Genomic DNA, 13,793 nt, shown 5'->3' with positions numbered 1-13,793 from the left:
CAGGAATAAGGCACTTAAAGCTCTCTTATAAAATGAGAAATCACTGAAAAATTACTAGTCATACCTCTTCTTTTGTCTTCTTGGACAGGACTCTTAACCAGTCTCCAATCATACTCAGGACAGCAGCAAAATAGGCAAGGCCAACAAGGATCCAAAACCACACTAGGGGTTTATACCACTCCCGGTAATGGATGTTAGCATTTCCTCCTGAAATAAGCATATACTTATGCTTAGGAATCATGGAATGCCAAAATTATGACAAAATAACTGCAATTCTGAGACAAGAGGCCTGTCAGAGAGGAGGAACATGATCTGTCCTTAATTTAAGACTTGTCAAAATTACCTATTGTTCTGCTGCTATGAGACCTGCCAGAGCACCTAGTAAATATTTTTCTTTGATTGTGCATACTCTGAAGCAACTCTGAAATTTCTGCTTTGATAGTACTTGCAACAGCATGAACACATTCCCAAGAAAAAAGTTTAATACATTTAGACTTCCTTATTCTAAACTGCCTGCAGCCTGGTAGCTGAGAAGCTTTACAGTTAACTCCCTCAGCTTATAGTTTCCAGATTTTATAGGTTTAGCCTCAGGATTGAGAGACCTATATGCAGGAGAAAAAAAAGTAGCTTCCCTTCCAAATCAGGATATCTGACAGGAAGCCAACCATGCATCAGCCCTGAGAACAAAGATATCCTGCCTGTTTGGGTAACAGTTATAGGGCTGTATTCTCTGACAGGTGACTTGAGAGGAGATACAGATCAAATGAAGCAACAAATACCCTACATGGTCTTCATGCAAGTCTCAGGATGAGACAGTAAAATAAGTATGCAGACATTGGCAAATCTAAAGAACTACAAAGAGCCTCAAACAAACGTAGTAGCAGCCACACTGCTGCCTACCACAGAGTGGAGTAAGCTTTTTCAAAAGAAAGCAAACACAACCTCACATTTGGGACTCCCAGTCCTACCACACTGCTATGCACAGTGCAAGAATGAGAGACAGGGAGAAGCAGGCACGCCCCTGAGCTGAAGTGAGCGAGCAGCAAAGAGTCTGCACAGCCCCATGGGCACAGCCACGTCCCTCAGTGCAGGTGAACAAAGACCACCCTGGTGGTACCTGTGTAAAATCTCTGCCTGAAAAGCAAGCCTACCAGGAGACTTGGGAAGAGGATTGCCTATTTCCTGGACTCCAGTCTTCGTTAGACAAGAGCTAGACATCAAGATGTAGCTCTGTATGAATAGAGAGGGATTTTAGGATTCTCCCCCCATCACCAGACAACACAGTTCAGCTTTTTTGCCAAAGCTTTTTGCAATATGAGACATTCCTATGACTCTGTAATTTTATCCAGACTCAGTATGAGTGTACATAGCCTGTTTGAACATCCCCATGGAAAGACAGGTATTTGAGAATTGGCAGGGACCCAAATACTGGGTTTGATGATAATCTCTCCCCATAGACTTCATGAATCACTTTCTTTTTTCCAGTCTTTAAGAGTGTGAAAAAATGGGAGGCGGGAGCTGCTGTTGCCATGGTACAATGAGGCTCTTCTGATCATACATATCCCCAAGGAAGCTTGCTGTGAAGCTATGTCTATCTTACAGAGTAATCAGGCAGCTAAGAAAGTGTGAGCTCACTTTTTTCAGCCTATCAGATATTCCATTTTTTTTCAGGCACCATCCACAATTTTATCTCCAACAGTAGTACAAAAACCTTCCAGTCTGCCAAGAGCTGGGACACATTCTAGGTGAAATAAATCACCATAGCTCCGTTGATGCTATTTCATCCAATAGAATGTGGTATTTTTTATTTGATGCTGAAGACACAGAGATACTGAGAGATTAAAGTGACAGAAAATAAAAGTGACAGAAAATCCATCTCAAAACCAGCAACAAAACCAAAGTCTCCTGGTGATCACCTGCCTTAAAGTCTTATCATGAGATTGCCCCTGAAGTTTTCTCATTCACAGTCATCTATTTGATTTTTGAAAAATTCTGTTTGCCAGTAGCCACCCAGCTGTGGATCATATTCTCCTAGTCTTGCTAGATATTACCATTTAATATTCAGAGGAGTATTTTTACTATTATATTATTAAAGAAAACAATACCAAAGTGTGATATGTTTCAAAAAAATATTGAGAATTATTTTTATTTCACACTGTGGTACCACAAAGACAAAACATCAGTGAGCTTCTCTTCATATTAAGTGGCAAAATGGACCAAGCTCATACAACAATTTTGTATCTGAATGCTTGTAAAACACCTTTTTCATATCAGGGGCTTTCTTTGTTCAGTGCCTTTTTTTCCTCACTAATTCATGTCTTCTGTACCATGATGTCCAAAAAAGGAGGATTAGAATCTTTTCTACAAAAACACTTGGGGGAAAAAAAAAAAAGTTACATATCCCTGTAGTTTTATTTGAAGTTTTTAACCCATTTGTATTTCACTGATAGGATGTAATGAAACAGTAGTATAATATGGCTATAACACAGGGATCTTAATGCCTTTAATTAGGACCACTAACAGGAATGAGGAGTAGAGGTCATGCGCTAATGGGGAAAAAAAAAATCCACTTATTTAACCAACTTGTCATGAGCAAAGCAGTTGCATGAGAAAAAAAAAAAAATCTCATCTTTCCAGCCAACTATCTTGACTCCGTCTTTGGAAACTGATAAGGATGGGTATTTATAGTTCCTGCTAGCACTGTATTAATCGTGGAGAGTATCCTCCTAGCACTGAGATGCATATCCCATTAGTTCTTCTCTTCCTACATGGGTCTTCCTTAACAAGGCAACTGCAATGTCAGAATTTCTGCCAAGGTTAGAAAAGGTAGTTTCTGAAGCTCCTGCAGTAGCAGCCCAGTGCTGCACCTGACAAGAGATTTCTCCAGCCCTATGGCTCAGCCCTACTTCATAACAACTTCATCCATTCATTATTTTGGCTACTTGCTTCTGCCGTTAGGCTTACATTGAGCCCTAATGGACTAACACAAATCTTGAATTCAATGGGAAAGTAATTTGACTTGTGCATAATTTATTGCCCGATAGAGGATAATCAGGGCTTCCCATGCTCCCATGATCTACACTGCTGAAAGCTTTCAATCTGCAGATGGCAAAGCACCTGGATGTTGAATCAACCTGGTGTTCAATTGCAGAGTAACCCCAACAGAAATACCTGGAATATAATACATTGCAAAAAGCCTCCTCTCTACACCAGAAACCAGTTCTAAGGACCAAGGCTCTCGTGCACAATGACTAGGCTTGAAGCTGCTCACCTGCTACAAAGTCACCAAAGCCAACAGTAGTCAGAGTGACAACCACAAAGTAGGTGGACTCCAAGGCTGTCCATCCCTCGATATGTTTGAAGATAACTGCAGGAATGGTCACAAAGACAACACAGCCTGCCAGGATGAAGACAATGGTAGAGATCACCCGGATCTTTGTTTGACTCACTTGCTTTTTCTAGAAACAGGAAATAGAAAAAAAAAAAACACAGTATTTTTAAATGGATTTCTGGATCAGTCACATACCTTGTGAACAGCATGCTGGTGTCACCTGGTATGCCTCTTTCTGCCTCCTGTGAGCTTATTCAGTGGAACACAACCTTCCCTCCCCATTAGTGAGAGCCCTGCGAGGGTAATGGTGAATCTCTACCTCTGGTCCCAGAAAAAAGTGCTTCCCATTATCTGTGCACTAGACAATTACTAACTACTAAGAAACAGAGCCTAGAAGAACAGCCCTGAGCTTCAGAAAGGCTCCAGTACACTCCAGTTCAGCTTCAGTGTGTAAGAAAAATTTCACATTCGTACATCCATGCATGTGCATGTACACCTACACTGCCTCACCAGCACCAAGCATTCAACAAGCGTGACCAAGACTAAAATGAAAATAAACCCTTTCTTTCCTGCAAAAAAAATTAAATTTTATGTAGCAATAATTCATACTTTTGATTTTCTACACTCCAGCTTTCATTCACAAAAACTAAGGTTACAAAATAGAGAGCTGTATTATCAGTTTACTCCAGAAATAAAGGATTTATGTCTACTACCAAACAACCTGAGACAAAATTACCTACATAAATCCACACTGAAAAGGTCTTGAACAAAGAGTATGTGTGTTATTGACTGCTATAAGCAGAATACAGATATAGGCAGTGTAATTGCAACATTTTACACTCCTAGATCATATAAACTCTCAATTTATTTAATATAAACTTAGATTTCTTTCCAGTAATGTTGATGCAAGCCTGGATTAACACTATTGGCTCTGGCATATTTATTTCAGATATTCTCTGCTGTAAATAAACTCAAAATTCAGTAAAGTTTCACAAGAAACCTGGAAATTACTAGAAATCTTACTGCAGATTAATTACATTGGCAGTCTAAATTCTGTATTTATCCTGAAAAAGGAATGTGGGGGTCACAGGAAGTCACATACTTTCAAATTAGTTTTCCAAATCAAGCATCTCCCTTAAGCCAGAAATGCGATCTAATTTCAGATTAGGATATTGCCTAGACAGGAAATAAGGTCTTAGAAGTTATCTTTATAATATACAGAAGGGATATTGCCTGAGCTGGTTAATATCTAGCCAGCATGTGAGCAGTACTAGTGCTTCCAATAAAACACAAGCATTTTTTTTAGAGGAGCAATGTCAGACTCTCATGAGGCACTCATCTGACCTGGGAAGCTCTGCATTTAGAAGCCAGGTAGACAGATATCATAGATACTTTTAGTTCTGAAATTGAGATGATCCCTACACTTATTTTTATCTTTTTGTGTGTGTGCATTGCACATTGTTTTCTCTGTCTGGCTGAACAGAAATATTTAAAAAGGATTAGCAATATAATGCCATAAATAAGGTTAATCCAATACAAGACATGGAAAAACCTGCCACTGGAGTACCAAGAAGAAAAACAATATGAGAATAGAAAATCTGCCTTGACTTCTTATTTCCTCTTTTTCTGGAGTCATTTTGAACAATTTGCTAAAATACTAAAGGATGATCTAGCTTCTTTAAGAGATACGGACACACATTCATAATAGGATTTCGGACTTACTGTATATGTGGTGAAGGGAAAACAACTGATTCCATGCATGTTACATGGTGACTTATACTGGCACACTCACTTTTTGTCATGAAGGATAAGGATTTAACCAAGTTGTTGTTTACTTACTAGTTTGACTAGTTTGGCCACCGTGACTTGGTCAGGTTTACTAAATGCTTCACTTTCCTGATACATCAAAATGAAATGGCAGACACCTTGCTCCACTCGAGGTTAGGAGGCATATGCAGTGCTGTATAGTACCAGAAGTCCTTGGAGAAAAAATATTTTGGAGCTGCCAAGCACTACCAGGAAAGCAAAGGTATGCATAGTAATCCTTCCTTCAGCCCCCAAATAGTAACATTAAAATTAAAATTCTATGTGTCCGGATCATCTTCTCTCATGAAACAGGAGTGGACAGAATGGCCTGTAAATCAGTACCAAATGTTCAGGACATCCACTTCTTCAGGAGTGACAAAATCAGCTGAAGTTCGATGGTTTTTTAAGTAAAAATGGTAGCAAAGTTAATGAGAGGATCCGCAGAAAGGCCTGACTCATGGTTATTGTGCACCTCAGTCACTTGCACAAAAGCAGAGCAGCTGAGGGTCTATTCTTTTCTTACTCTTCCACTGGTACAAATGAAATCAAAAAGCAATGGTGAAGAGGGCATTTTTAGAGCTACTGAAAAGAGCATAAAAGCAAGACTCAGAAGAATTACTTAGTGTACAGTAACACATGAAATTCAGGATACAAGTGAAAAGGGGATTCTTATTACAGTTAGACACGCATTCAGAGGACATTCACATAATTCTTATAGATCCAAAAAATGCTAAGGCATAAATGTGGAATATGTACATGGAATATGTACATTGCAGTAACCATACATTACAAAAAAGGTTGGTTTGCATGGGTTTTTTGCAGATGGAGTTGGCCTTACTATTTTACTACGAAGGACATGATTTTTTGCTGCCCAGGTTCTCAGGAATAAAGAAACACAGCCTTTACATTCCAGTTTTGGCACAGTTGTATCAAGATGAGACCTAGATTACCCTAAATCATGGTGGTATTATGCTACACCAAGTCGTTATTAAAACAAACAAACAAACAAATATATATATATATACACACATACACAAATATAACACTGAAGGTTGAGAAATCTGAAAGATTCATAGAAAATTCTCTTTTAAATAGTATTTGCAACACTGGTAAATAGCTGAGCAACACCAGCCAGACTAACACATACATCCTCTGAGCCCCTTTTGTGGCATAAATACAGAGTTTTCTACAGGCGTCAAAATGGAACAGTAATAAAGGCCTTTCTCAAAGAAAAGTAGTTCATCTCATAGTAGTATAAGTAAAATGAAAACACTTTAAAAACATACATTTTCCACTGCCTTTTTTATAGTTCTGTTTTACTAACAAGTTCTCTCCACATTGAAGAAGCAGATAATCTGTAAGATATTAATCAAATATAAATAAATTAGTGCATGCTAACAAGAGAGACTTCAATTTAAAGCCATCCAGATCTAATCCGGAAAAGATTAAAGGAGGAATCTAAGAAGAAATAACAGTTTTCTGTGATATATCCACTTATGGGGAGAGGTCGTTTCCATTTACTAATGAGGGTGCTGATTTTTAGCATTTAGCTACCTTGAGAGTAGGTAAACAGACAGTATCATTGACATAGAACCACAGAATGGGTAGGGTTGGATAGGACATTAAGATCATCTAGTTCCAACCCCCCTGCCATGGGCAGGGACACCTCACACTAGACCATGTTGCCCAAGACTCTGTCCATCCTGGCCTTGAACACTGCCAGTGATGGAGCATTTACCACTTCCTTGGGCAACCTGTTCCAGTGCCTCACCACCCTCACTGTGAAGAACTTCTTCCTTATATCTAACTTGAACTCCTCTTGTTTAAGTTTGAACCCATTACCCCTTCTATCGTTACAGTCCCTGATGAAGAATCCCTGGCATCCTTGTAGGCCCCCTTCAGATATTGGAAGGCTGCTATGAGGTCTCCACACAGCCTTCTCTTCTCTAGGCAGAACAGCCCCAATTTTCTCAGTCTGTCTTCATATGGGAGGTGCTCCAGCCCCCTGATCATCCTGACCCCTGAGGGACACCACTCGTTATCAGTCTCCAGCTGGACATCGAGCTGTTTACCACAAGTCTCTGCATGTGGCCATCCAGCCAGTTCTTTATCCACTGAGTGGTCCATCCATCAAATTGGTGTCTCTCCAGTTGTCCTGGGTTCAGCTACAACAGTCATTTTTTCTCTGTCTTAGCAGCTGGCGCAGTGCCGTGGTTTTGACTTTCAGTCTGGGAACAATGCTGATAACACCGATGTTTTTAGTTGTTGCTCAGTAATGTTTACTCTGACCAAGGACTTTCTCAGTCTCATGCTCTGCCAGGGAGGAGGGGAAGCCGGGAGGAAGCAGGGACAGGACACCTGACCCAAACTGGCCAAAGGGGTATTCCATACCACAGCACCTCATGCCCAGTATAGAAACTGGGAAGAGTTACCCGGAAGGCTCGGGTCGGGCTGGGTATCGGTCGGCGGGTGGTGAGCGGTTGTGTCCTCTCCCCTTGTTATTCCTCTTATCATTATTATTGGTAGCAGTAGTGGTTTGTATTATACCTTAGTTACTGGAGTGCTGTTATCTCAACGCGTGGGAGTTACATTCCTCTGATTCTCCTCCCCATTCCTCCGGGAGCGGGGGAAGGAGGGAAGAGGGGGGAGTGAGCGAGCGGCTGCGTGGTTCCAAGTTGCCGGCTGGGCTTAAACCACGACACCAATTTAGAGACCAGGATGTCATGCGGGACAGTGTCGAACGCTTTGCGCAAGTCCAGGGAGATGACGTCAACTGCTCTGCCGCTGTCCATCAGTTCCATACCCTCATCATAGAAGGCTACCAAATTGGGCAGGCAGGATTTGCCCTTAGTGAAGTCATGTTGGCTGCCACCAACCACCTCATTGTTCTTCATGTGCCTTAGCATGCTTTCCAGGAGAATCTGCTCCAAGATTTTGCCAGACATAGAAGTGAGACTGACTGGTCTGTAGCTCTCTGGGTCTTGTGTTTTCTCCTTTTTGAAAATGGGGGTTATATTACCCTTCTTCCAGTCATCAGGAACTTTACCTGACTGCCATGGTTTTTCAAATATGATGGCCAGTGGCTTAGCAACTTTATTCGCCAACTCTCTCAGGACCTGCAGATGGATTTCATCAGGTCCCATGGACTTGTGCACATTCAGGTTCCTAAGATGATCTCAAACCTCATCCTCATCTACAGAGGGCCTAAGGTCTTCATTCTCCCAGTCTCTGCATTTGTCTTCAAAGACTTGAGTGGCATCATCTTGCTCATAGTAATTCAAACAAACTACTGTGAACCTGCTGTAGTGCCAAGAGGGGTGAGGACAGACATTGTCATGAAAATACCCTTATCAGTAGAATTTTGTTCTTATGCATCTTTTCCACCAATAATTGTGACCTCTTTTTTTCCTTACTTTCTATTACATACATGGGGGTCTTACGGGGTTTGATCTTATCCAATAATTTCAGGAGTAAAAGAAACTTTTTCCCCTCTTCTCTCTCTCTGGTCCTACAGATCAAAGCAGATGAACTGGATTCATTTACATCTGCTGCCCTTTTCATGTGAATTAAGTTGGGCACAACTTTTCTGACTTGGCTGTTGACAATGAAAGGACCAAACAAGGTTATTAATTTCCCAAGCTGAGACCACAGGAATAATACATATTCCTTCAGAAAATGAGACATTAAGTATAGGAATGAAAGATGCTACAGTCATTTATCAGACTAGACTAAATGCTAAATATATGGAACATACATATTTCCATGAACAGCTTATTTCAGACATGCTTATTACAAGATTTTGTAGTGTCACCTCCCATTTCACAGTACTACTAAACCAAAAATAGCACTGAAACATTTGCTGCTTCACAGTGAGCTCAGATGGTTCCTCCATCTTCCAAACATTTTCTTTTCTGAATTTCTGACAAATATCCCCAAGACTCCAAGCAAGTTGTTTACCTTTTTGGCTAGATAACCGAAGTCATATTTTTAGTGCTAGTATAATGTACCTGCATGGAACATACTGCCACCTCTCACAAGGCTTTGCATTTTGGAGCATTCCTCCAAAGAAAACACATTTCTTTAACATTTCGTTTGTCCCCCTCACCTGCTTTTAACTTTATGCCCTCTCCCATGCTGCCAGCAATTCTTGGAACAGATTGTCTCTGCCTATGCACTAATGAAACAGCTTGTTAAATCATATTCTCCAGATCAAAATATTTTAACAAGAGGAAAGCCAGTCTTCGTACTCGAAGCACAAAACAGAATATCACATATATCAGTTCTGTTATTCTATTTTTTTTCTGTGCCGCAAAAGTTAGGTATATCCTTAATCAAAACATTTGTGCCAGGCTAGGTGTAGGCAGTGCAGGTAGTCATAAGTTCACACTGCTTGCCTTTCAGCTCAGTCAAATGCAAGCCAGCCCTGGACCAGTCTAGCACACACCTCAGTAAGGTGTGATGCCCATCTCAACAGGCTGTACAGAAAGACTCGCACAGCACTGGGCTCCTTGGTGATCAGCACTATGGTCGAATCAACCCCAGTGATGCCTATACCTGTCACACTGGATTTCCTTCCTGCTTGCATTCCTTCAACTCCCTTCCGAGTTACAACAGTATTCGCTTCTCCCAGGGAGTGCAAGAATGGGTTAATAACAGTTGTTCTACATCACTTCCCTGTACCTGAATGGATAATCCTGATTTTGGCCACTGTTGAGTCAATGCTTTTATTCATCAGTGCAATTCAAGGGGGAAAAAAACGCAGTTATGTGGTGCAAAGAAAAGTGCCATGTATCAGCAAGCATAGATTTATGGACATCTGCTCAGCATCTAATTAAGAAATGCACTGAAACAGAGAAAGGCAATTAGTGTAGCTAGATCAATGAGTGATCGAGTTATCTATTGCATGACATGGCCACTTTCAAAGACCTAGCAAGAAAAAGAAAATTGAACTTCATGTTAGAAATATCTCCTCTTAGTGGGGTGGAGAAATTAAATACTCATTTTTTTAGCTCTGTTTGGACTTTCATTTTTTTGTTCCATTATTTGTTTTGTTTTCTTTCTCTACAGTGGAATAAAGCATCAGGATGCCATCAGAACATTGCCCTAGTGATAAGGTATGTAACAACATCAGCATTTGTAAGGCTAGAGTGGGTACTTTGTTGACTAGATATTGAAAGGTTAAAGAGTGAGCTTTTGAAACAGGCAGTAGATCTTTAGACTGGACTTTTTTGTATCTGTTTCCAGACTGTAGTTTTCAGTTTCTGCTTAGTTTCAAATAACTGACTGAGCAGCCTTCTCTTGCCCTTCTCAGATATAATAGCATATCTCATCCTCTGCAAGAAATTCTTGCAGAAGCCTCCAAAGCATATTTTGTATTTATCATGAGATTTCTTATTAACACTCTAAAGATTGCAATATTGCCGTCTTTCTAAAAAAAAATCCCACTATTTGTGACTAGCCAAGTAACAAAAGAGCTTTCTCTCAGGTAACTGGCCCACAGGGAGTGAATTTTACTCTAGGTGGGATAAAGATCCCAGAAGAGTGGAAGGAAAATAAAAGGAGGAAGTCAGAGCAGCAGTTCCCAGGCAGAAATATGTAAAGAGTGTAAAACGCCTCACCCCTAGAAGTGTCCCTTCACGCCACAACTCTCCCCCTGCTCCTCCCAGCCTTCTCCAACATTTTGTAGGACCTGCCACTGCTTACCTGCAAAGGCAAAAGGAGGGCAGAGAGCACCTTCAAAAGGAGAGGTCTAGGGCGCATCAAATACTTTGCTCCATGGCTCAAAACAGTTTTTATTGGGACAATGACACATATATGTGCCAATGGAAAACATGAACATGTAAATCACATTAGAGTGGTTAATAGGATAGCTTAACAATCCTGAAAGGTAACATAACTCTAAATTTGCCACCTCTGTCCAGCCTGTTCGTAACCTTGAAGGAGCATCTTTCAGTGAAAACATAGCACAGTCCTTATGCTTGGGATGAGGCACTCATGAAATAATTTCCATCTATTTCAAAATTCATCACATCCCTCACACTCACTCTTGATGCTTCACTAAAGGTTGTCTGCAAGAGTTTTGGAGGATATTCTGAAGAACACTAACTAGAATGGCTCTGTGTATTTATTGAGGGAGATGAGGGATCAACAGTTACTGCATTAGGAGTGATTCTGTGTTGCAGTTGCATTTCTGTCTTGCTTTTCATTTACTCCCTGTATTGCAAACGTAAACAATCTTGAGGTTAGGATTTTCTTTAGGATATAAATCAGGTTTTCAGAGATGGCAACACCTGCATCAAAACCTTGACACACAGGATTTGGTATTTCAACACTGTACTGTGAGGAACACAGAGAAGTTTCCACAGCAATATGACCAAAACTTTACACAATAACAAAAGGAGAATATTCACTATTAGTGCTTAGGAAACAGCTTAACTTTCAGGATGATGATTGAAAAGTTCACATGTTCTTTGGCACTTATCAGCAGCTTCCACTGAAGCATCTTAGCTTTTAAGCTTCATACAGGGTATCTAAGGAACCCTAGCTGCTCAGTAAACTCTTAATCATGCTTTCAGCTCCTGTGTGTCCTGTGTTCCGTAAGACATAATTGCTTGAGACTCTTGGGGTTTACTTCCAGTGTACTTCACTGCAATTAAACGCTATGTGACTAATACTAATTTTAGGAGGAAGCAGGTATACATAGTTTTACCCTTTAGAATAGTGGTTCCTGAACATTTCAAACCATAAAGAAGGGCCTTACTAAGGAAGTAAGATTAACTCACTTCCTTAATAAGAAAATTGGGATTCAGGCTTGCATGGAAATGCAACTCGTTGCTACTGTTTATACTGAGATTATTCTGAATAGTAACTTGATTTCAAACCAAATGAGAAGTGGCAAAGATTAAGCTTTGATATAGAGAAATAAATAGGGCTCATCTTTTTTCACCACAGAAGACAGAAAAGAAACAGATAGAGGGAACAATAGCTGGCAAAAGGACAGAGATCATATTCTAGATATAACCCCCAATGTACATCAAAAATAACCCAAGTACATTAAATCATCAGTGGAAGAAAACCCCTGTCTGAAAACTCACTTTACCATTACTGCATTGCCTTCATGTTCTTCTTTAAGGATGGTAAATCAAAAAGATTGATCCTTCATCCATACAAGAGTTTAAAAACCCCTTCTACCCAGTGCCAATTACCAACTGCTCTCTTATCTTCAATTTAAATCAGCTTTTAGCCACTAATTGCCTCCTGCATATGTCTTTGGTTTACTAATTAATGCTGTGTAAACTTTCAAATAGGTGTGAAAATATTAGGCACCCTACAAAAAAAAAAAAAAAAAACACAAAAAACCAGCTAAAGTAGATGAAGAAAAGCCCTGAAGATAACAGGGGATCTTGGGTTCATATACTTCATCAGGTGCATTCTATCTGCAATCAGAAAGCAATGTAATAAAAATTGCTTCGCAAATGAAAAATGAACTACCACAATTCACTGTAACACAGACAGATACCTGAACAGTAATAAATAAAGCCCTTGTATGAATCATGAATTTATGACTAGTTTTTGTACAGTATTCTGGTTTTAAGAGCTGTAAAATACTCACTGCTGCAGTTCAGTTACAAGAGCATGACTCCAGTAAGAAGAATTATTGAAGGCTTCAACCTCTAATAATTTTAAATAATGAAGAAAAGAATAATGAAAATATATTAAAAAACCTCACATAAGTAGGCAAAAGAGTACAAGATTTCCTCTGAAGAGCCCTGTAGTCAACAGGTACACTGTGCAGTACCTAACACTCACAGGAAGAGGTGTTATGGTAATACCAGTGATAATTACTTTGGGTGATGAACTTCAGTGCACACTGGGCTTCAGTTTCAGTGCACTGGAGATGTTTTGAGATTTACAGGTAACGCTATACTCTGGATTTCAGCTAGTTTTAAAGCCTGGTTTAAAATCAGTCTTTCCTCCTCTGTTTATACTATCATCTTTTAAGCGAGACTGATACGATTCTAAAATTGGAGCAAGTATTAGTGGTGTTGACATGTTCTCCCTGCTTAGGGCTGCTGCTTTCTCTTTCTAGCAACATCAAGAATGCCCTTTCAACTGCCTCCAGGCTCAATACCTCCTGGGACTCCCTTTAGAGGCAGAATCACTTCAAGACCTTCATGACCCTCTCTGAAGGATCTCAGTTCTGAAGGATCTGAAGCTGCCTCAGGCTGATGCTGTACTTGTCGCAAGCCTAACAGACATTGTTGATAAAACCAAAACATTTAAAAGATCTTTCAGAGATTTCAAGATCTGAAATTTAACTGTTTTGGTTAATATTAACACTTAAATTATATGCCAATTTACAAGTGGTTACTGACTTGCAGGATTAAAGAAAAATATGCTCCATAGCCAGTTCACCTAACCTTAGACTCTAAACTTATACTCAGCAACAGAGACCAGTGGATATGAAAAAATCAGCAAAAGGTTTGCTGTGTTTCAGTTACTTCCCCTGAAGCAGATTAGTTACAAGCATCACAAACTGAATTAAATGCCTAATTAGAGGAAATAAAACACCAAAAGCTGGGATCAGTATATTTTGTCAGGAACTTTTAAGTATTAGCATACTATCTCAGCATGGTTTCACTAAGGGGAAATCCTG

At 39.9% G+C, this 13,793-nt stretch overlaps 1 protein-coding gene across 1 annotated transcript in view; it reads right to left on the bottom strand.

Annotated features, from left to right (window-relative positions):
• Nucleotides 1-13,385, bottom strand: part of KCNK10 (potassium channel, subfamily K, member 10) — a gene marked incomplete at its 5' end in the record, with an annotated part of 15,985 nt that extends 2,600 nt beyond the window's left edge. The window contains 4 exons of the mRNA XM_010019483.1: nucleotides 65-207; nucleotides 3,272-3,458; nucleotides 11,806-11,864; nucleotides 13,269-13,385. Of these exons, the coding sequence (XP_010017785.1) occupies nucleotides 65-207; nucleotides 3,272-3,458; nucleotides 11,806-11,864; nucleotides 13,269-13,385 (506 nt within the window). The remainder of the gene's footprint in view (nucleotides 1-64; nucleotides 208-3,271; nucleotides 3,459-11,805; nucleotides 11,865-13,268) is intronic.
• Nucleotides 13,386-13,793: the final 408 nt, after the last annotated feature.

Source organism: Nestor notabilis, unplaced genomic scaffold (genome assembly GCF_000696875.1).
Source record: "Nestor notabilis isolate BGI_N333 unplaced genomic scaffold, ASM69687v1 scaffold7698, whole genome shotgun sequence".
Taxonomy (NCBI): domain Eukaryota; kingdom Metazoa; phylum Chordata; class Aves; order Psittaciformes; family Psittacidae; genus Nestor; species Nestor notabilis.
This window is presented reverse-complemented; position numbering and strand designations above follow the sequence as displayed.